Raw genomic sequence first — 21239 nt, forward strand, 5'->3', positions numbered from 1 at the left:
ATTTTAAGACTGCCTATTAAAATTGGTTTGAATCACACTTGCTCAGATACCTAAGATGATTTTCTACTGCAGACTCTCTGTCATTTGGGGAGTTAACAGGCAGCATGTGCGTCCACAGCCTCTGCCCACTTGGCCCTCACCCAAGGGGACTCCGGGGTCCACCTGCAACTACCAAGCTCTGCATGTCCCACCACTGTCCCAGCTAGTCTGACTAGGGATCCCGTGGCCCCTCCTTTCCCACTGTCCCCACATCAAGTGACTGCAGAGCTGGGCTTCAGCCTATGTCCCACCTGGATGCCCTGCCTGATGCTCCTCCAACCTTTCCCCCTGCCCCCTGCCTGGCTCTCCAGGTTCGTGCCCTGGGACTAGATCTTCCACGTATGTCTAGAGTCCCCAGAAGGGCCACCTCCCATGTGCCTGACTCCTCCATACTTCACCAGTCCTTATTACTGGGTACTCTGATGCCAACCATTTCTACAGTTAGAACTGTGCCTGGGATAGCCTTTGGACGTGCCTGCCTCGCCCAGCTACCTTCTCTGTGTCATCTCTGATTCTGCTTTCCACCAGCACCTCCTGCTCTCCAGCCCCTAATGGCAGGGAGCGCCAGAGTTACAGTGCATTCTTCCAAGGCCACCACACACCCACCTCCCACCCAGAAAGGGTACCAAAGTTCTGAGTGGATGAAGCAGCCTGTGAGGGATGCCTGAGAAGGCAGGAACCCTCGGGCAGAGGGCAGGGTAGGCACCAGGTAAGGGGTGGAGCCAGGACTACCTCGACTCATTCCAGCCTTGAAAGCTGGCCAAGTAAAAGAGAAAATGATCTTAATTAATCCCTTCTTCTCTGTTTTCAAGCAAATTCCAGCCACCTGAATACAATACTTCAGTGAGAAAATATCATTTTTTCATGGTCATAAACTGATAATGGGTATCGTCTGAGGGACATACCAGATAATTATGCATCCCACCCAAAGAGCTATGAGAACCAGTCAGTCTAGGCCAGGAGTTCTTAACCTCTGGTGGGATGGGGCTTCCATGAACCACTGGAAATTGTATACAAACTGCTGTGTGAGTACTGTTCATTGAGGTGAGGGGTCCATGGCTTTTACCCAAGAGTCATGTGACCTAACAATCCCCACTGACCCAGAAAGACTTTCAGTGGCTCTTGAAGATGTAGCTTCTGAGGTTCTTAACTTGATCTTTTTTCTAGTGGAGAGAGAAGTGCAGAGGATACCCTGGTCATCACAGACATGGGCAAAGACAGATAGCCCCCCTTCCCTTAGTCACCTTGGACACAATCAAGTCTTGGCAGGGCTGCGGCTGGTAAGAGGAGGAGACAGAGAGCTTTGAGGCAAGCAGTGCCACTTTCCTTTCTGCTGTTGGAGTAGCTTTAAACACCTGCGAGAGGAGGAGAACCCTTTCCCCCAGCTGGCGGAAGGGTCTGTCTGCATGCAACGCTTAGTAAATGCAGACTAGCTACCAGTGAGACCCTCAGCATCCCCTCCCCAACCACAGACTCCAGGGATGCGGTCCCTCCCATTAGACCGTGGCAGTCACAGACATCGTTCCACCTCTCAGCCAGGCTCCTCAAAGGAGCCTTTACCACCCCCATGTGCAAGGTCCCCAAGAGCCAGCATTTATACAGAGGACTTTTACCATAGTGTCTATTTAATACTCACGCTAGGAGACACGTCTTATTATCTCTATTTCACATATGAGATCAAAACAGTTCTTAGAGTTAATAATTAAAACGACTATGAATCAGAATGGCTGGCTCTAACGCATGTGATCATGGAAGCACGGATACCACCTGGTTGCCTAGAGTACCTTATCTTGTGCAAATCCAGAAGGCAGAATTATAGCTGCTGCAACAACCCTCTCCCTCCGACCGAGTGACAGATATTTTTGGCAACACAGACAGCTGGTCTCCTCTGAAATATCCCCGATCAGAAGTTCTCATCATTACTGATGGGAAAGGGCAGGACATGTACAGATGGATACTGAGGCCAGAATCTAGAAAAGCCAGGAGGCAGCAAAGCCCTATCACACAGCTGATAAATGGAGAGCTAAGGGACAGACCGTCTTTGTCATATATGGAGATGTCAGCTGGGCCCATTTCTCTACAGGAAAAGGCCGAATCAGAGGGTGGGCTGCATGGGAAGGACTGTACTGATTACCAGCTCCTTTCTTCACTTCCTAAGGCAGTCAGCTGCTAAGCACAGTGCCACCTCAGAAGTGATATCCAGGCAGTCAGCATTCGTGCGGACAATAGGTTCCTTCTGTCAGTGGCTCAAAGGACAGTACAGTCCCTGGCCTTGCATGTACACCCAGAGGGGTGGGAAGGCAGGGGGAGGAAGGGAGAGTTACCAGGGAGAGCAGCAAGAACTCACCTGGATCATTCTTGAGGATCAACACACCTGCCTCAGGGTTAGGCCACTTGTGACAACAGATGCAGGAAGTTTTCCAAAGTCAAACTATAAATTGCAGGGGAACTCACAGCCCCTCTGCACCCCCTCCCCACCTCCCACCTATAATTTCTCTGTAACAGTAGGGGAATCTGGGAATCTGCCTCCCAATTAAACTGGGAGGCAATGGATATCCAGCATATAAATAAACCAGGAGGGAGATAAGCTAGAGAAAGGTGAGTATATGACTTGAAAAGATCAAAACAAAAATATCTCTGTAAAACCTAGCATTCATATGCCAACATTTGCCAGCATTTTATATATGTACCCTGAGTAGACAGAGATAATTAGAAACATAGCCTAACAGATTCTCATCCTAAAAATTCAGGGGGAAAAATGATGTAAATAGCAGATAGTGGTTATTACATTTAAAACCTTTACCCCAGGGAATGTGTATTCATGCTTGTAATGGTTGTGAAAGCCAATCAGAATACTGAACACCTAATGGTCCAGGAGTGGACATGTGACATAAGTTAGACCAATCAGAGTCCTTCCTTGGGATTTGTCAAACCAGAGCAGACGTAGAGGTCCCCTTTTCCCTTTGGACCATAAGCTTTAAGATTATAAGCTTAGAATAGCCAACAGCCATGTGCCCCCAACTACATAGAGAAGTTGATCTGAGAGAATGCAGTCAACATGCTGAGAGAAGCAGATGCAAGGGTTGAGAGTCCAGACGTGTTTTTCTTCCCGAGAACAGTCATCGACCCAGGCCACTCCGCCCCTGCCCTTCCCAGTGATAAATTTCCTAGCTCGCATTATCAGTTTGAGAGTTTACAGGTTCACCTTATCATTGTGAGATTAGGTAAAAACTTGAGAGTGAAATATAACACACTGTGTTGGGCTATGCTAGAGTTCACCTGTATAAGACACGATCCCTAAATCTGGAAATGCTAAAAAGGAGCCAACATAAACTGATGCTACACAAAAACACGTATGATACATGCCCATTAATAACAGGGTGATAGGGGCTTCCCTGGTGGTGCAGTGGTTGAGAGTCTGCCTGCTAGTGCAGGGGACACAGGTTCGAGCCCTGGTCTGGGAGGATCCCACATGCCACGGGGCAGCTGGGCCCGTGAGCCACAACTGCTGAGCCTGCACGTCTGGAGCCTGTGCTCCGCAACAAAGGAGGCCATGATAGTGAGAGGCCCACGCACCGTGATTAAGAGTGGCCCCCGCTTGCTGCAACTAGAGAGGGCCCTTGCGCGGAAACGAGGACCCAACACAGCCAAAAATAAATAAATAAATAAATAAATAAAATTAAAAAAAAAAAAAAGCAAAGGGGAGCAAACACTTCTACAAGCATATATAAAAAAAAAATAACAGGGTGATACACTCATGTTGCAGGGATGGGTGGATATTAATAGTGTTTTACAGCCTACTCCAAGGACACTCCACTATAGAACTGAGTTGTCTTGAGTTCTCAAGGATAAAGCAGACATGAATTTGCCTGTAGGAAAAGGGAGAGGGATTCATAGAGTTAGAACGTTCTGTGCCACTGAGTATAGGTGTAAGTTTTGCTCGCACAACCAGCATCCCGCCCAGGCTACAGGAAACTACTAACAAATGGCTCTCTCAGTCCTGCTTATACAGGCAACAGCAGCATCTTACGTTCCTGGAGAACATTTCCAAAGGCTCTTCTGTTTTGTAGAAAGCCAGAGGACCTGATTCAGAGGCAAAGGCTCAGACATTCCCTTACAAAGGAGAACTTTACCAGGTACGATGGATTACCTGGGAGGGCAACTCTCATGACTCCTAGATCAAAAGAAAGGAACTTTGCATCACTTCCAAATTATATTTACATCTTCCCAGATTGGTTCCCTATGTAGTCCTTAGGTGGGCACGGCCTGGAAGGAGCCACGGATCCCTGGTTCTCAGCCTGTGTGGCCCTATGGGGCATCCTTCACCCATTGCTCTTGTTCTATTTATCCCAGTGAGAAGCCCCAGCCCCAAACCTGTCTTCCAGCATCCAGCTATTGAAGCACTAATTAAAATGATGTGTCCTTGTCTGGTGGCCTCAGGACCCAGGCCTCAGTCATCATCTTCACTCCAATGCCCAGTACAATGCCAGAACATTTGGAGATAGCACAGGGATTCTCAGTCTCGATCCACAAACACCTTAGAAGATGCACAGTAAGTGTGTGTGCATATTTGTAGAGGCAGGGTTCTTATTCATCATATTTGCAGAAAGATAGGGGACCACCCCCTAGATAGTTAAGAGCCACAGAGGCATGAGACATGAATCGCCACATGGGGGTTGCTGTCCTCGCTGGTGAACCCACCTTGCCGTCCCTGTGGCTGGATTAGGGCTGGTTCCCACTTCATCACTTAGAAGCACTTTACTCTTTTAAGCTGTGACCTACCCGGGTTCCCAAAAGGGAAGAGGCTCCCAAGACACAGTAATTCCCAACTCCCACCACCTGCTCTGAGTGAGCAACCCTAGAATGCTCTGCAAACTGGGAGAGGAGAGGATACGGCACTGTTCTGCTCAGGCTCCTGCCAGTAAAGACCATGGGAAGACAGAGAGGAGGAGACTGGACCACGATGGATGCAACTGGACCACACAGCCCCTTTCAAAAAGCACCCACCTGGGCCTCTGAAAAATAAGGATCCAATTGGAGACTGGTGGCCACAGGAAACAGTCCATCAGCTTTATCATTTCTTCTGTACAAAAAGCTCTTTTGAGAGTGTGAATGGGGGCTTTATGTAGTAAGTTCTCATCCACGAGCTAATAAATATGTGAAATAGCCTCTCAGACCAGGTTCTTACAGCCTGGACACTGAGGTCATTCAAGGAACAATTAGATGCCATCTGGAGAGAGCTGGAACTCGAAGGGCCAAGTGGCATGCTCTGGTTCCCAGGGTCTGACACATCCTTATCTTCACTGACAGAAAGGATGAATGGAGTCAGCTAGCTAATCCATGCTGGGAGCAGAGAATGGGCAAATACACAGCAATTAACAAAAGCTTAAGGATCAGGGGAATGTTCGAGTTCAGCCTGCCCCAAGGAAATGTACCCCTTGACTGCATTCACACATCCAAGCTGAGCATCTTTGCCATAAACCAGGCACTGACCTCACCAAGCTCTGGGCTTTCATGGTTTTAATATAAAGCAATTAGAGCAGAACAGCAACTGCTGTGGCCCAGCTCTTGACAGTATATAATGAGCAAGGACTTGATCGCGTGACATAGAGTTAGTATTTACTGAGGCTTTACAATCCACTCAATTGTCAAGAACAGGCAGACAATTGTGAACCCTTATTTCTGGGATAGACCCTCAATTTTTTCTTATTTTTAAATGAAAATTGATGTCTCTTCTCTATTAATAATCAGTATTTTAAATGTAAATGCTATTGTTGAGCAAGCTGGGTTTTTTCTTAGCTAGAGAAAAAATATTTATTTAGATAAACAGACAGTGATTATTTGTATTAGTGTTTCTGCAGCTTTATAACAGCTCTTAAGTAGAAGGAGACCCTCTAGGACGGCAGTGCTCAGTGTGGTCTGCGGGCCCACGGGAGCCTTTCAGGGAGTCTGTGAGGTTAACGGTATTTTCGTAATTATACTGAGACCTTTTTTTGCCTTTTTCACTGGGTTGACATTTATGCTGATAGGGCAAAAGCAATGATGGGTAAAACTACTGGGACTATAGCAGCAAGCAAGAGGGAGGCACCAAACTGGATAAGTAGTCACTGCATTTCTTGACCACCATGTTTTTTTAATTTATTTTTTAAATATTAAAAATTAAAAATATATATTTCTTTAAAAAATAGCCAGTTCCACTTAAGAAGTCCTTGATGAAGTAGTAAGAATTACAATAGTCTCCCCTTATCTGCAGGCAGTATGTTTCAAGACCCCCAGTGGATGCCTAAAACCACAGATAGTACCAAACCATATATATACTATGCTTTTTCCTATACATATATACCTATGATGAAGTTTAATTTATAACTTAGGTACAGTAAGAGAATATCTGAATTACCAACATCACTACTCTTGTGCTTTGGGGCCATTATTAAGTAAAATAAGGGTTACCTGAACAAGCACTGCAATACCTTGAGAGTCAGTCTGATAAAAGATGGCTACCAAGTGACTAACGGATGGGATACATTGGACAAAGGGATGATTCATGGGTTAGGCAGGAAGGAGATTTCATCAGGCTACTCAGAATGGCACACGATTTAAAACTTACAAATTGTCCGAAAAAGAAAAAACACTCATTAGAAAAGATATATGCACCCCAATGTTCATAGCCACGTGACTTACAATTGCCAAGATAGAAACAACCTAAGTGTCCATCAACGGATGGATGGATAAAGAAGATACACACACACACACACACACACACACACACACACACACAGGAATACTACTCAGCCATAAAAAAGAATAACATTTTGCCACTTGCAACAACACGGATGGACCTGGAGGGCATTATGCTAAGTGAAATAAGTCAGACAGAGAAAGACGAACACTGTATGATATATGTGGAATCTAAAAAATACAACGAACTAGTGAATGTGACAGTAAAGTAGACTCACAGATATAGAGAACAAACTAGTGGTTACCAGTGGGGAGAGGGAAGAGGGGAGGGGCAATATAGGGGTAGGAAATTAAGAGGTACAAACTATTAGATATAAAATAAGCTATAAGGATATATTGTACAACACAGGGAATATAGCCAATATTTTATAGTAACTATTTATGGAGTATAACTTTTAAAAATTGTGAATCACTATATTGGACACCTGTAAGTTATATAATATGGTACATCAACTATACTTGAGTAAAAATATATTGTACCACCACATAAAATAAAACTTCTGAATTGTTCATATCTGGAATTTTCAGACCATGGTTGACTGTGGGTGACTGAAGCTGCGGATCGGGGGACTAGTGTATTCACTTTATTACATCCTGGCCCTTGAGTCCATGTCTCGAATATTCTGTGTGGTGAGACAGGAAGCAGACATACAGCACTTCTCCTGCACACCCAGCACAGTGGTTGTCTTGAGGGAAAGCAATTGTGCCATTAAGTTGTAGGCTGCACTAGCTGCTTTTTCATGGAACGCCATTTTTACTTCAAAGAATGTCTGACAAACAATGGTTATTCAGACATGAGTATTTACTTGGCAGACATTTTCTAAAAAATGAACAAAGTGAGCCTGTCACTTCAAGGAAAACAACTGACAGTGTTTGTTGCCAAAGCTAAAACTTGAGCTTTCAACTGAAAATTAGAATTTTGAGAAACTTGTATTTACCAGCATGAGTGGTAAATACTTTAATGATTTTTTTCATGAATGACGATAATAATGAATGTGAGTTTTTGGTATTGTATAGTGAAATATGTTAACATTTGGAAGATCTGCATAACTAAGCAAAGCAGTATTTTTCAAATGACCAATGCACGATGGTACAAAATCATGCATGGGTAAGATCCATTCACACTGTCAGACAGACCAATGGATTTTAAGGGAATAGAGTAAAAAAAAAAAAAAAGTTCATTGATATGATTTCAGATTCCACACTGCAATCAACCTTTATGGAACTACAACTTTTCAAGTTTTTGTATAATAACAAAGAAGAATATCTCTAATGATCTGAAAAGGCTATTAAAATTCTATTCCTAGGGGATGAGGAGTGGGCAAAATGGGTGAAGGGGGTCAAAAGGTACAAATTTCCAGTTATAAAGTGAATAAGTGCTGGGGATGTAATATACAGCATGATGACTATAGTTAATAATACTATATTGCATATTTGAAAGTAGCTAGCAAAGTGGATCTTGAAAGTTCTCATCAGAAAAAAAATTTTTTATAACTGTTTATGGGGACGGATGTTAACTGGTCTTATTGTGATCATTTTGCAATATCTACAAATATCAAATCATTACGTCGTACACCTGAAACTAATACAATGTTATGTCCATCATACCTCAATAAAAAAAAGACTATTCCTCCCTTTTTGAATTATATTATCTGTGCAAGACCAGATTTTCTTTAGACTTCAACCAAAATGATGTCAACACAACAGATTGAAGGCTAAAGCAGATATAAGAATCAAGCTTGTTCTCTTAGACTAGACACTAAAGAGATGTGCAAAAATGTAAACCAATGCCATTCTTCTCACTAAATTTTGTTTTGGAAAATGATTATTTTTTATAAAAATATGCTATTTATAATCACATAATGGGTTTAATATCGTTATTTTAAATGAATTAAATAAACATTAAAAATTCCTACATTTTAATTTCTCATACAATAAACCGATAGCTAAAACCCACATAACAAAAGCTCTTTGGGGTCCTCAATAACTTGTAACAATTGAAAAGGGGTCTTGAGACCAAAGAGTTTAAGAACTTAGGCTCTCATATATCTAACCTACCTGTTTTACATAATTTTGATTAAGCCATAAGTTTTCAGCATCAAATCTATGGAGTAGACTAAGGTATATAAATAGAGGAGTATCTATTTTTATAAGTAACTATCATAAAAGCACTAATGATTATCAGAGGAAATTTGGAAACAGAGAGAAATGTGAAAAATAAAACAAAACTCCTTAGTTGCCAGGAAGTTAATTTTGACTTATTACCCAACACTCAATCATTCTACTCATACGTGTTTATCTTACAGAAATTCTCGCACAAATGCACACCAAGCCACCTCAGTGAGGCAATGCCATCCTTCCAGTACTGAGCTTCACCCCTCTTTTCTCCCACCCACATCCAGCCCCTCAGGAAATCCTGAGGCTCTGCCTTCATATTATAGGTCAACAATCCCCGTTCTTGGGCTTCCCTGGTGGCGCAGTGGTTGAGAATCTGCCTGCTAATGCAGGGGACACGGGTTCGAGCCCTGGTCTGGGAAGATCCCACACGCCGCGGAGCAACTAGGCCCGTGAGCCACAACTACTGAGCCTGCGCGTCTGGAGCCTGTGCTCCGCAACAAGAGAGGCCGCGATAGTGAGAGGCCCGCGCACCGCGATGAAGAGTGGCCCCCACTTGCCGCAACTAGAGAAAGCCCTCACACAGAAACGAAGACCCAACACAGCCAAAAATAAATATAAAAATAAATTGATTAATTACAAAAAAAAAGAATCCCCCTTCTTCACCACCCCTTCTGCCATCACAGATCCAAATTATCACCATCTCTCACCTGGACGGTCACCACCGCCTCGCATCTGATCTCCCTGCTCCTACCCTTGTCCCTCACAGTCTGCCAGCAACATACAGGCCAAAGTGATCCTGAGATGGCTCCCCATCTCACTCGGTAAAAGTTAACATCTTTACTGGGACATCCAGGCCCTGTGCAACCTGCCTCGTCCCCCTTCCTCATTCTCTCACATCAGCTTTCACCACTCTCCCTCAAGGCCACCCGCTCTGGCCCTGCTGGCCTCACAGCTGTTCCTCAGTGGAAGAGGTGAGCTCTGGCTTTCACGGCCTTGCCCTTGCTATATCCTCCCCCCATCAGACACCACTCTTTTTTTTCCCCCTTTTTTTTGGCCACGAGACTTGCGTAATCTTAGCTCCCCAACCAGGGACTGAACCCGGGCCCTTGGCAGTGAGAGTGTAGAGTCCTAACCATTGGACCACCAGGGAATTCCCCAGACACCACTCTTGACTTGCCCCTCCACTAGAAAGTCGCCCTCTGGGTGAGGCCTTCCCTGGCCACCCTACTTAAGTTCAACGTCCCCTTAACTCCAACATTTCGTAGTTCCTTCCCCTGATGAATTTTTTTCTGCTGAGCACTTATTTCTACCGAACATGGTATACTCGGTGGTCTTCTTTGTCTTCTCACTCTTCCACCCCATAATATAAGATCCATAGAGGCAGGGACATTGTTTTGTTCACTGATGTATCCTCAGGCCCTCGAACAGTGACCAGCAGATGGCAGATACTCAATAAACATTTGTTAAATGACTATGCCATATATAACAAATATGACTACATTTGTTAAATAACTGCAAAACTGTTTTTAACAAGAACCCAAATGTCAGTAGGAAATTGGTTCAATATAATTGTATTTCATACAATGGAATACTGGATAACCATTCAAAAGAAGGAGGTAGACCCATATGTTTAACAGGGAATGATGTCCAATGAAAAAAGGAAGTTGCAAAGCAATATGTAGTTATACACAATTTTTGGCAATCAATCAAATTGTTCCCCAGCTCAGCATCCTTGCTCTCTTTAACAGTTTGACCATCTCAGAATTTCCTAGGAACACTTGAAGTTTCCTCACCCTTCCCATTCAATAAATACGAGAGTCTCTATTCTTCCCAGAAGACTCCGCCTGCTGTTCTCTCCTGCCGCAGTCATCCTGGGCACACACTTTCCTGCAGGCTGGGGTCTCCCCATCAGTCTCTAACATGTTGATATCTGTCTTCTGCCTCACCTGATACCAGCTTCCTTCCTGTCAAGTCACCATTTTTTTCAGCTGTCAAGTCACAATTCAAATATAATTTTTTCCAAGAAAACTTCTTGGTAATGACATGTGAAACTTCAGATCGATGCCAAGCCCCCCTCAAAATCTACATACAGTATTGCAGCATCTTAGAGCTGTTAGTCCAAGAACGTTAGACAATTAATTCTAATAATAAAATGCCTTGACAATTTTAATCTGTCTTATATGGAGCTAATGAAAATGACTTGCCTTCTTACATAATTTAAGCACAGACCTTAGTTCTGAAGTTGTAAATATAATGCTATGGCACACTATTACATTTAATATTAAAAGCTCCCAGAATACACAGAAACTGTCTCACAGCCAAACGCTGTGCTGTTGTGTCATTCAATTACCACTAGAGGGCAGAGCTTAACAGCAAACGATTCCAATGCTGAGGAGCCTGGCCTCTCATTTGGGGGTTGATGAGTTACTGGGACCCAATGGCTGATAACAAGATCCCTGAGGATTGAGAGATCGGAGTCACAGAGGTTGCCAGAACCGCACTTTTTAAAAGTGTACACCTCTGCCTACACGTGTGAATATTTAAGATGACAAGCGTGATCTTGCAGTTTTTATCCTATCCCAGGTTGGCAAGAGATGATAGAGTGAGGTTAGGGGTGGGAACCTCCTTGCTGTCATGAAATAAAATCACTGAAGAATTTCTGGAAAATGTTTAGAGATCTGTGTGTGACTTACTTTAGGAAACTGAAAGATCTTTGGAACAAGCTCATTCCCTCGCCCCTGAATTTCAATGCCCTTCCCATCTGGTTGTATATGGTCATCAGTCAGCCAGTCAGTTACTACATATTTATTAAGAGGACAAGAAAGGGTCCTTGCCCTCAGAACTCACATTCTAATGAGGAGTTGGTTGTTGTTGTATTTAACTAAACAAATAGAATTTGGCACAAGTGCTGTGAGGATAATACTCAGAGTAATGAGATAGTAGTGACTGCGGAGGCTGCTTTTAGCAGGGGGGTCAGGGAAGGTCCCTCTGAGGCAGTGAAATCTGAGTGGGCATGCACCAGCCACCTGAGAACTAGGGCGACAGCTACAAAACCAGCATTTCCTGAGTGCCATCTACCTATCAGGCACTGTGCTAACAGCTTTGTGTGCATTAACTCATTTAAGCCCTACATTCTCCCATTTAGAGTTAAGGAAATTGAGCTCCAGAGAATTTCAGAAACTTGCCCAAAGTCACACAACCAAGAAATGGCTAAGATGGGGCTGTGCCTCTGTATTAGTCTCCTAGGGCTGCTGTAACAAATTACCACAAACTGGATGGCTTTAAAATAGAAACATATTCTCTCACAGTTCGGGAGGCTACGAGTCCAAAATCAAGGTGTCGCAGGGCCACACTCTCTCCGAAGGCTCTAAGGTGGGACCCTTCCTTGCGCCTTCCTAGCTTGTGGTGGTTAACACTGGCAATCCTCAGTGTTCCTAGGCCTGTGCACACATCAACCCCAATCGCTGTCACCACATGGCATGCTCCCTGGGTGTCCAAATTCCTCTCTTCTTATAAGACACCAGTCATTGGATTAGGCCTACCCTAACCCAGCATGACCTCATCTTAATTTGATCACATGTGCAAAGACCTTATTTCCAAATACGGTCACATTCACAGGTACTGGGGGTTAGGACGTCAACACATCTTTTGGGGAAGACAGTTCAACCCACGACAGCATCCAAGCACCCTCTTCAAACCACTCAGCTGTTCTACCTCAAAAGAACCTTCCAGGCTTGAGGGAAAGGCAAAGACCCTGCGGCAGCAGGAAAAACCAGCATGGAAAAGTTTGTGAGCAAGGTGGATGGCAGGAGATGAGGTTAGAGGTGAACAGGCCACAAGAGGATGGCTGTGAAGTCCAGTTATAAAGCTGAGTCTGGTCAGGAGCCATAGCTTCAATCCTTGCTTACATGTTAGTTCTCCAGTCTCTTCACCAACTCTCCTACTGTTTGGGATCTCAGAGGAGTCCTCTTCCTTCAGCCAAGGATGAAAGCTGCAGCACAGGACATGAATGTGAACCTGCCGTTATTCCACGCACAGGCCACACCGGGCTCCCTCAAGCACCTCCAGAGGGCAGCTCCAGGGTCTGACGTTGATTCAAACCATCAAGTTCAGAAGCCTAGGGGGAATTCACTTCTGACTTGGGACACTGAGAAAACACATCTCAGGCTGTACTGGCAGAGCAATATCTGGCCTGAGGAGTTATCCAGACAAGCCCCAGGCAAGAGCAGTCAGGACTCAAGCTATTTCCACACACCTGTTCACCCAGAAGGGCTGAAGATGCTAACGCGACGGGAGAGAGGCTGCTGCTCAGGGCAGACAGGTCTACCTGCTGAGAGGCTGAGGTGTGTCCAGATCATGCAGTGTGGCAACAGCACTGTCCCTGCGATTGTGCAAGATCATACAACTTGCACAGGGACTCACTGCTGTGTCATCAGGCAAGGTCAAGGTGATGTCGATGACCCACGGCTGCATCATGGAAGAGTTAGCATGGAAAGACGGGATTTTTTTGTGGAAAGCCTACTACGTATTGTTCAGAGGAGAAACAAGGACAGTGTACGTGCATTCAGTCTAGAGCAGGGGCCTACAAACCTTTTCTGTAAAGGGACAGATAGTAAACAGTTCAGGCTCTGCCACCTGTTCTGTCACAACTACTCAACTCCATCATTATAGTCAGAAAGTGGCAATACATCAATGAATGGATGTGGCTGTGTTTCAATAAAACTTTACACACACTGAAATTTGAATTTTACAACTTTCACGTTCTTCTGTTGATTTTTTAAAAACCCACTTAAAAACATAATATCCACTTTCAGCTTGTGGGCCTGCAATAGACAGCAGGCCACATTTGGTCCCAGGCTGTAGTTTACCAACTGCCCACCCCACACCCCTCCCCCAGGCTAATGATATCCCCAGTTGCTCATGAATTAACTTAATGTCATTGTGGTAACAAGGTCTCCAACTGGAAATCTCCTTTTCTCCCCTAAAATCCTTACTGGCTTTTGGCAAGATGCCGGGCATTGTGTGAACTCTGGAATTGCCCCTGGCTTCCTCTCCGTCACCACCTCCATTTAAGTCCTGCCAGGAACTGTCAACCCATCTTATAGAATGGCTCTTAATTCTATCTCTAAAAGGCCTCCAGCACCTGCCCTGACTTTCCATTCCCACTGCCACTATCTTAGGTTAGGCTCTTGATGACACTTTCCTCCTACCCAGCCTGACTCGACTGAACAATTACTAACACATAGAATCTGCCCAAAACTATCTGTTGAATGAACAAAGGCAGTAAAATATCCGCAAGCTCAGCACTTTCTCCATCTGATCGGCAGTCTGATGTGGCCCATCTCAAAACCAAAAATTTCCCCTAGTGAGGTGGCATTTAGCTTGCTTTTTCTAAAGTCAGGCTCAGCTGAGGTATAACCTGCCAACAGTAAAAGTCACCCTTTTTAGTACAGTTCTGTGAGCTTTGAAATGACCCCAATCAAGGTATTCCAATCATTCCCCCGAAGTTCCCTCATTCCCTTTTGCAGCTGACCTCTCTCTCTACTCCTTTCAACCACTGATTCGTTGTCTGTACTATAAGGTTTTATCTGCATCCAACAGTCCAGTTCCTTTTTATGGCTGAAGAGGATGTTATTCTGTGGCTCTGCAGTTTATCTGCTCACCAGTCAAAGGACACTTGAGCTGTTTCCAGTTTTTGTCAATGACAAATAATGTCACCATCAACATTCACATACAGATTTCAAAATGGACGTACGTTTTCATGATGAGGTTTTACTTTGTATAAATGGCCATATTGTCACAGACCTGCAGGATAGGATTCCACTGAATGAAGGCCTGTCCTCCATTCCTATTCTTCTGCCTTCTCACCCTGCCTCAGCAATCTTTTACAAATGCAGTAACATTAAGCCTCCCAAGAATATCTGCAGAGAACTTTTTGGGGTGGGGTGGGAGGAGCTGGATGGGAGCTGTCTTCCTTGCTCCCAGGGTGACCCCCAAGGCTGCTTCCCACTCACGGCGGGCAGTGTTTGCCCTTCTCATCCACAGGGGGCGGTGCTGGCTCTCTGGGTGTGCAAGCTCAGGCAAAAACCTGCAGAGCCAGCCATCGGGCCATTATCTGCTTCATATAACTCGTTAAAATCTCACGGAATGCACAGCGTACCATTGTTTTGGTAAGTCCCTTTCATGGCTTTGTGAGCTGGCTAATTCAGAGCAGACTGGCCTGTTTTCCCCGCTGGAAGAAAAAGACTCTCCTCAGAGACGGCTATTTAACCGTGACCATGGCTGCAGCCATCTTGAGCACAAAGGTGGGGGGAGGGAGGGGGCTACAGCCCCCGCCGCCCCTGCCCCCAGCGAGGCTCCCACAGCCCGGGCACTTATTCTTGGCGCTGGAATTCGCATAATAACTCCTCTTTTAATCTGCTGGGTGACCTCATGTAGCCCCGGCCGACTGCAGGAAACGGCCTTGCTGAGATCTGAGCCTTGGGCAGTCTGTCAAGTCTGTAAGACCCTCTTAGAAAGAGCATTTTCAGAGTGTTAACCCCATAAGGACCGATCTCCAGGTGGCTCTGGGCTCCTGAGCTGCCGGTGTGCACCCCAGAGGAAGGAGAAGTCCAAGGGCGCTGCTTGCCTCTCGAGATACCGCTCCAGTCCCATCCCTTCTCCTAACCCGCAAAGCAAGCTCAGAAACCACAAATCATCTTAGAAAAGCTCGCAAGTGGTTCCAGCAAGATTTGACCAGGGCTGACGACAAAAGAAAGGATATTCGTTCACTAGGGAGCTCACGGGAACAAAAGGCTGCATTCAGTCCAGACACTTGCTAACTGCAGAGCCAGGAGAGCGGGCTTTGTCCGAGGGCACCGTGCTGTTCACAGCCTGGCCTTGCCTACACCTTGCTTAATTTGAAAAAACAGGCTTCCCAATGTCTTCTCTACTTTGCTATTGCTATATTTATTTTTCAATTTGTCTTTCTTAAAGACAGTTTATTTTAAAATGAAAAATCTATAATAAACATTTCTTGTAAAAGAAAAATCACAAAACTGTAATAAACATTTCTTCTTTAAAAAAAAAACAAAACCACCCAGCTCTGCTGTAGCTAATCACCTCCTCCTCTAAAAAATACACTTTTAAACCACTCTCAGAAAAGAGACTATTAATATAACTGTCAGGCTGTGTGTGAAGAAGCTAGAAAGAATTTGAATCTTCAGTCTAAAAGGAAGATAGGTATAAAGGGGAAGAAGAAAGGAAATACTATAAATTTATAAAGTTTAGTGAGTATGGGGTGGGGGAGGGCAACTCCCGAAGGTTAAAGAAGTGGCCCCAGGAAAAAATGAAAAGAATGATAAGGTTAAAGAAGTGGCCCCAGGAAAAAATGAAAAGAATGATAAAGAGTGAAAATGAAAGTAGGTTTCATAGGTTCAAGAAGGCGTTGCAAAAGTGAAAGCATAGGGATCATAATAGCAAATGTAGGAGTGTTGGGGGTAAATCTCCAATCTTTTGAGGTAATATGATGGGTGGGCACTTATTATCTGCCACATCCTTGGTCTCAATGTCTGAGACACAACATAAAATGCCACCCTTGTTCCAATCGATGTGGCAATTTTATGATCAAGAGTGATAGATTAACTAAGAACCCCTTACCACTTGCAAAAACCCTTCCGCTCCAGCTTATCACAGGCAGAGGGGATCCTAGAAGTCTTAAACTAGAAGGGACATTGGCCCATCCCCATTGGTTTTCTAGTTGTGGGGAAGATGGGACCGATCTCGAATGGTCTTGGCCTGCGGTGGCTTGAAGCAGGATTTTGGTTCCCCGGCCAGAGACTGAAGTCAGGTGGCGGCAGGGGGAGTGCTGAATCCTAGCCACTAGACCATCAGGGACAGTGGCCAGTGACAAGGCCCTGGCCCGTCAGCTTTGTAGAAATGAATTCCCACAAAGAGACAGAAAGTAGTGAAATAAGTAAAGTGTTTATTAGGAGGAAAAAGGATACATGTGAATAGACTCATACAGGCAGACTCAGAGGAAGAGTCATGCCCTTGTGGTAGTTTGAATCACTTTTACGGGGCATTTCTTCCAGGTTTCCTTTGCCCAATCATCTTGCTTTGCCTGGTTCTGAGTCTGTATTTGGTTTATCTCAGGGTCTTCCCCTGTGTGTGCGTGCGCGCATCTCTTAGCCAAGATGGATTCTAGCAAAGAGGCCTATATGGGTAGGTTGACATCACCTCCTACGGTGTGGTGCCCCCTCCTTTTTTGACCTCCGAGGATCCTTTCTGCGCCTGTGTAGTGGGGAAGGTCTCCCTGACTTCGAGGATGAGGAATATGGGTCTCTTTATCCCTTATCTGGGCAGGGCTCAGCTTCTCCTCCCTCCTGTCTCCCCAGAAGGGGACAAACTCCAGCTGCTCAGCCTGGGGCCCACCTATCTCCTGCCTCAGAACCCATAGAGAGAAGGTGGTAAGTCCAAGGTCATGCTGCTAATTAGACCAGAGTGTGGACCAGACTCCCCTCCCTGGAGATTCTTAGGGGCCGTGTAACTTGGAGTCTCCTATTGGAATGCTATCTGGGAAGGATAACACACTGAGCTATTACCATGTATTCACATTTTAGTACAATTATTTTTATCAAATGTTCTAAGCAGCTACCTGACACAGGTCTAAGAAATTAGACACAGAGTAGATACATTTTAAAGGCAGTAAAAATATAGCAAAAACTAAATGGGGGGCAGTAAGCAGGTAAAGCAGCCCAGAAGATAAACTCTACTGAACAATTTTGCCTAGGGCTATTTCCTCTGTTTAAAAAAAAAAAAAAAAAGTTGGTTTTTATCTAGGGTAAGGTATGCTAGGTACGCGGAGGGCGGAGGAAAATTCCAGAGCTGTACACTACTAACCAAAGTCACTACCTTAAGAGCAGGAGGAAGGTGCAGCTGCTTGGAGGTTTCTGCTTTCCAATCTGGAAGAAGTGGTCTTGTTCAGATATAGTGAAAGAGAAACAATTATATTTGATTACAGAAAAGGATCTCATGACTATACAAAACAGTTAAACTCAGACCTTCAGGACGATCATGTTTTAAGCTACTGGGTCGGCGGGAGTGGGGAATGTGGAGAGAGGAAGGGGCTAGGGACACAAGGAAAAGGTAGAAAAAGAAGAAAAAGAAAAAAAAGAAAACTCCCCTCTCTAACAGTCAGAATTAAAGAGACAGAAACAGTGGAGAATAAGATTCCAAAATCCCCGGGGTTTCTTTGGATCTACTCAAATTTTCTTATCACAACCAAGCAGGGAATATATCACTTAGGGTAACCAGGTGTCACTGGGAGGCCCCAGCAGGAGGTAAGCCTGCTGAAGAAATGAAAGAACTACCAAACAGCCCTAGGGCTTCCCTGCCAAGCACTTTTCCCTCCAGTCCTCACACAGAGGAGCTCCTCGTAACCCAGCAACCACCTGCCGGGTCCCCTTTCACGCTGCCTTACTGACGTGCAGCAATGCCAACTGTGGGGAGTGTTAGGAGGACACAGAGTACAAACTGGACGCGATTGAACGGTGGAGCCACTCCCTATCCAGCTCTCTCCTGCCACGACACAGCAGCCCCATCACCCCATGAAGTATGGGTCAGCTCCAGCGCGTCCTCTCGCCCAGACACGAGGAACCAGGGGTGGTCCCAGACCTCGCTCTTAATCAGAGCACTGGGAAAACCAGGTGAAGATGGTTAGAAAGTCTCCATGGTAAGGGAGACTTGGGAAGGCGGCTCCTAAAAGGATGAGAACGGCTGTCAGTTGGCCCCAACTGGGTGCTTCTACTGCCAAGAGGAGACCCAGTCAGAGATCCGCTGGCTCCCCCCCCACCCGCCCCCATTCTGAGGTCACAGTGAACTGCTAAAAATCTGACTCTACCAGAAAGGGCCCTACAGGATGCAACATACTTTACATAGAATCTCTACTTTTCTCTGTGCCCGAGAAAGGGGATGATAGGGAAGAAACAGCTCAAAGTTAGAGGGCCAAACTGCATCCACTTTATCTGTACCTCTCACCTCCCTCAATCATCTTCAGCCACCCTCCAGGCTCTAGGCACCAGCTGGCACCGATTTATGAGGGCTTGGAGGCATGGACTGGTCAGCAGGGCTCAAGAGGGTAGCTAAGTCTGAAATGCTAGGACGGGCCTGCGCTGGCCCAAGACAACTGACACGTGGGTCCATTCAGACCTTGAGGCCCAAGGCCTCTATGAGTGTGTTTTCAGAGCTTTAGTGCCCATGGAGGCAAATGAAAATACCCTACATTCACTCAGCAAATCCCCAAGCCATCCCTCCAAACCAAGGGCAAAGTGAGAAAGAAAAAAAAAAAATACGATGCATCGAGGAGGGACGTAGAGATTTCATCTCTAAAGCTCTGACCAGATTCAGATGAGGATGGTAGCAAAGAGTAACCTTCAGAACACATCAGCGAGTGCTTGAAGAGGGTACCCCTTGAGCCACCAAGAGCAGTTCTATCACTGCCGGGGAAGGCAGGGGGAGCCCAGCTAGATGGAAGCACCGACAACCTCACACCTCTTCTCAGTCAACATGACAACTCACAGTGACCAATATTCATGAATGAGATGCAATAGCTTAGATAATACTAAGTAAGTCCTTCCCAAAGCCTCTGCTTAGGTTTAGAATTCATCATTGGATTATCTTTAAAAGCTGGGACTTTAGTAAAAGAAAAAACTGAGTTATGGAGTAAGGGGAGGGGGTGAGCACAGCTTGAGCGAGCCAGCAGTGGGAGACAGCCAGTTTCTGGAACATGGCATGCAGTGAGTTCTAAAGGACAGCTGTGATTTACACACTGCAGAAGTCTAGGGCACATTTTTTATGTTATGGTCAAGTCAAATCGTAGTTTATGTGGATAGTGTCTCCGAATTCCTTGCAGTGTACAACCTGCACAAAAGCATATGTGATGCATCCAGGAGGGAAGCAGACACATCATTTATAAAGCCCTGACCAGAGTCTGACACAGCAGTCCTGCTGGCTTAGGATTACACATTTGCTGCAGTCAAGCTACAGCTCAGACATAGCGGGGGTAGAAGAGAGGGGAAAAATAAAATCCACCTCCATTCCAACGAACTTTATTATGACTGCCTCAAGTGGCCACGTGGTTCTACTAGAGTTTTCTCCTCTAGGAGAAGCTTTAGACCCTCCATTCTCTGGTCTAAAGGGAAGAAATGACAAAACCCTTGGGCAGGCACAGTCACAGGCACACAAAAAGCAACAGGCCTAAATACTCCGAAACCAGGATGCGGGAATAATAAAGACGAAATGTGGCTCCTAGGAGGCAAGCACCTTAAGTCCTAACTTGTGCCATGATTTCTCCTAAAATTTAATGATATATTTTGTTATGAGAAATCAGAGTTCTCTTTTCTGTTGTAGGTGCCAGACGTAATTACAGTTCTCGAAAATAAAATAAAATAAAATAAAATAAAACAAACATACACACCTGAAAAATGGGGGGAGGGGTGGGCAGAAGGAAGAAGTGAAAAGCATCATTTCTTTCTGCGCAGAAGATTGTTTAGAAGCGTTGAGTATTTAGACGCACTGAATATCAGCCCCACTGGAAGGTAAAGTATTACACAGCTCATGGTCCCAGATTAGCCACTGAACAAGAGGGTGGCTGCTGAAATGGAAAGGAGGGCTCAGAAAGCCTCAGGGAGCCTTCAGTCCTCCACTCAAGGTAAACACAGCTTCACAACTCCTGTCTGCCGTTCCAAGATCCAAAAACTCTGAAAACTGACAATTTTTAAATAACTCATTCGGCAGCAGAACAAACCCAACCTCATTTGGTGGCAAAATGTGACCTGAACTACGTAAGATCATTTGTAGTCTATTTCTCCCACTTCATGTGAACGTTCTCACATTTCACGGCTGAAATAATGGGCTTGATTACGGGATGCTGACCCTAGCTCCCTTTGGGGGTGTTATATGTATGTACCATATTACCTTCCTAAAAAATTCTGAATTTTTAAAACACATCTAGCCCCCAGGGTTTCAGATAAGGGGAAGAGTTTGTAAACTTATAATAGGGTGACATAAGACCCCTGCAAAGATTACTAAAAGCCCAAAACAGTCAAATTACATCCTGGTGGTTTCAATCTAACCAGCTTCCTACACAAGCCAGAAGGCAACATTATCTGGCAACATTGTGTTAGAAATGGGAAATCTATTACCACAGGGTCCCTACTACATGCTAAATCCTGGTTTCCTACCTTCACATATTCCAGAGTTGGGTCCAGAAGATGCTGATCCCTGAAAAGAGAAAATATAAATATGAGAACAATTGGGAACAATGCAATCTTACCCTGGATAAAATGTATCCAACATTATTTCAC

The 21239-nt window shown here is 44.9% G+C and overlaps 1 protein-coding gene across 2 annotated transcripts in view; it reads right to left on the minus strand.

Annotated features, from left to right (window-relative positions):
- Window positions 1-21239, minus strand: part of BCAR3 (BCAR3 adaptor protein, NSP family member) — a 201298-nt gene that overhangs the window by 57882 nt on the left and 122177 nt on the right. For both annotated transcript variants that reach the window (XM_068540338.1, XM_068540339.1), the window contains exon 3: window positions 21117-21156. In XM_068540338.1, coding sequence (XP_068396439.1) covers window positions 21117-21156 — 40 coding nt within the window. The remainder of the gene's footprint in view (window positions 1-21116; window positions 21157-21239) is intronic.

This window comes from Eschrichtius robustus, chromosome 3, assembly GCF_028021215.1.
Source record: "Eschrichtius robustus isolate mEscRob2 chromosome 3, mEscRob2.pri, whole genome shotgun sequence".
In the NCBI taxonomy this organism is placed as follows: Eukaryota; Metazoa; Chordata; class Mammalia; order Artiodactyla; family Eschrichtiidae; genus Eschrichtius; species Eschrichtius robustus.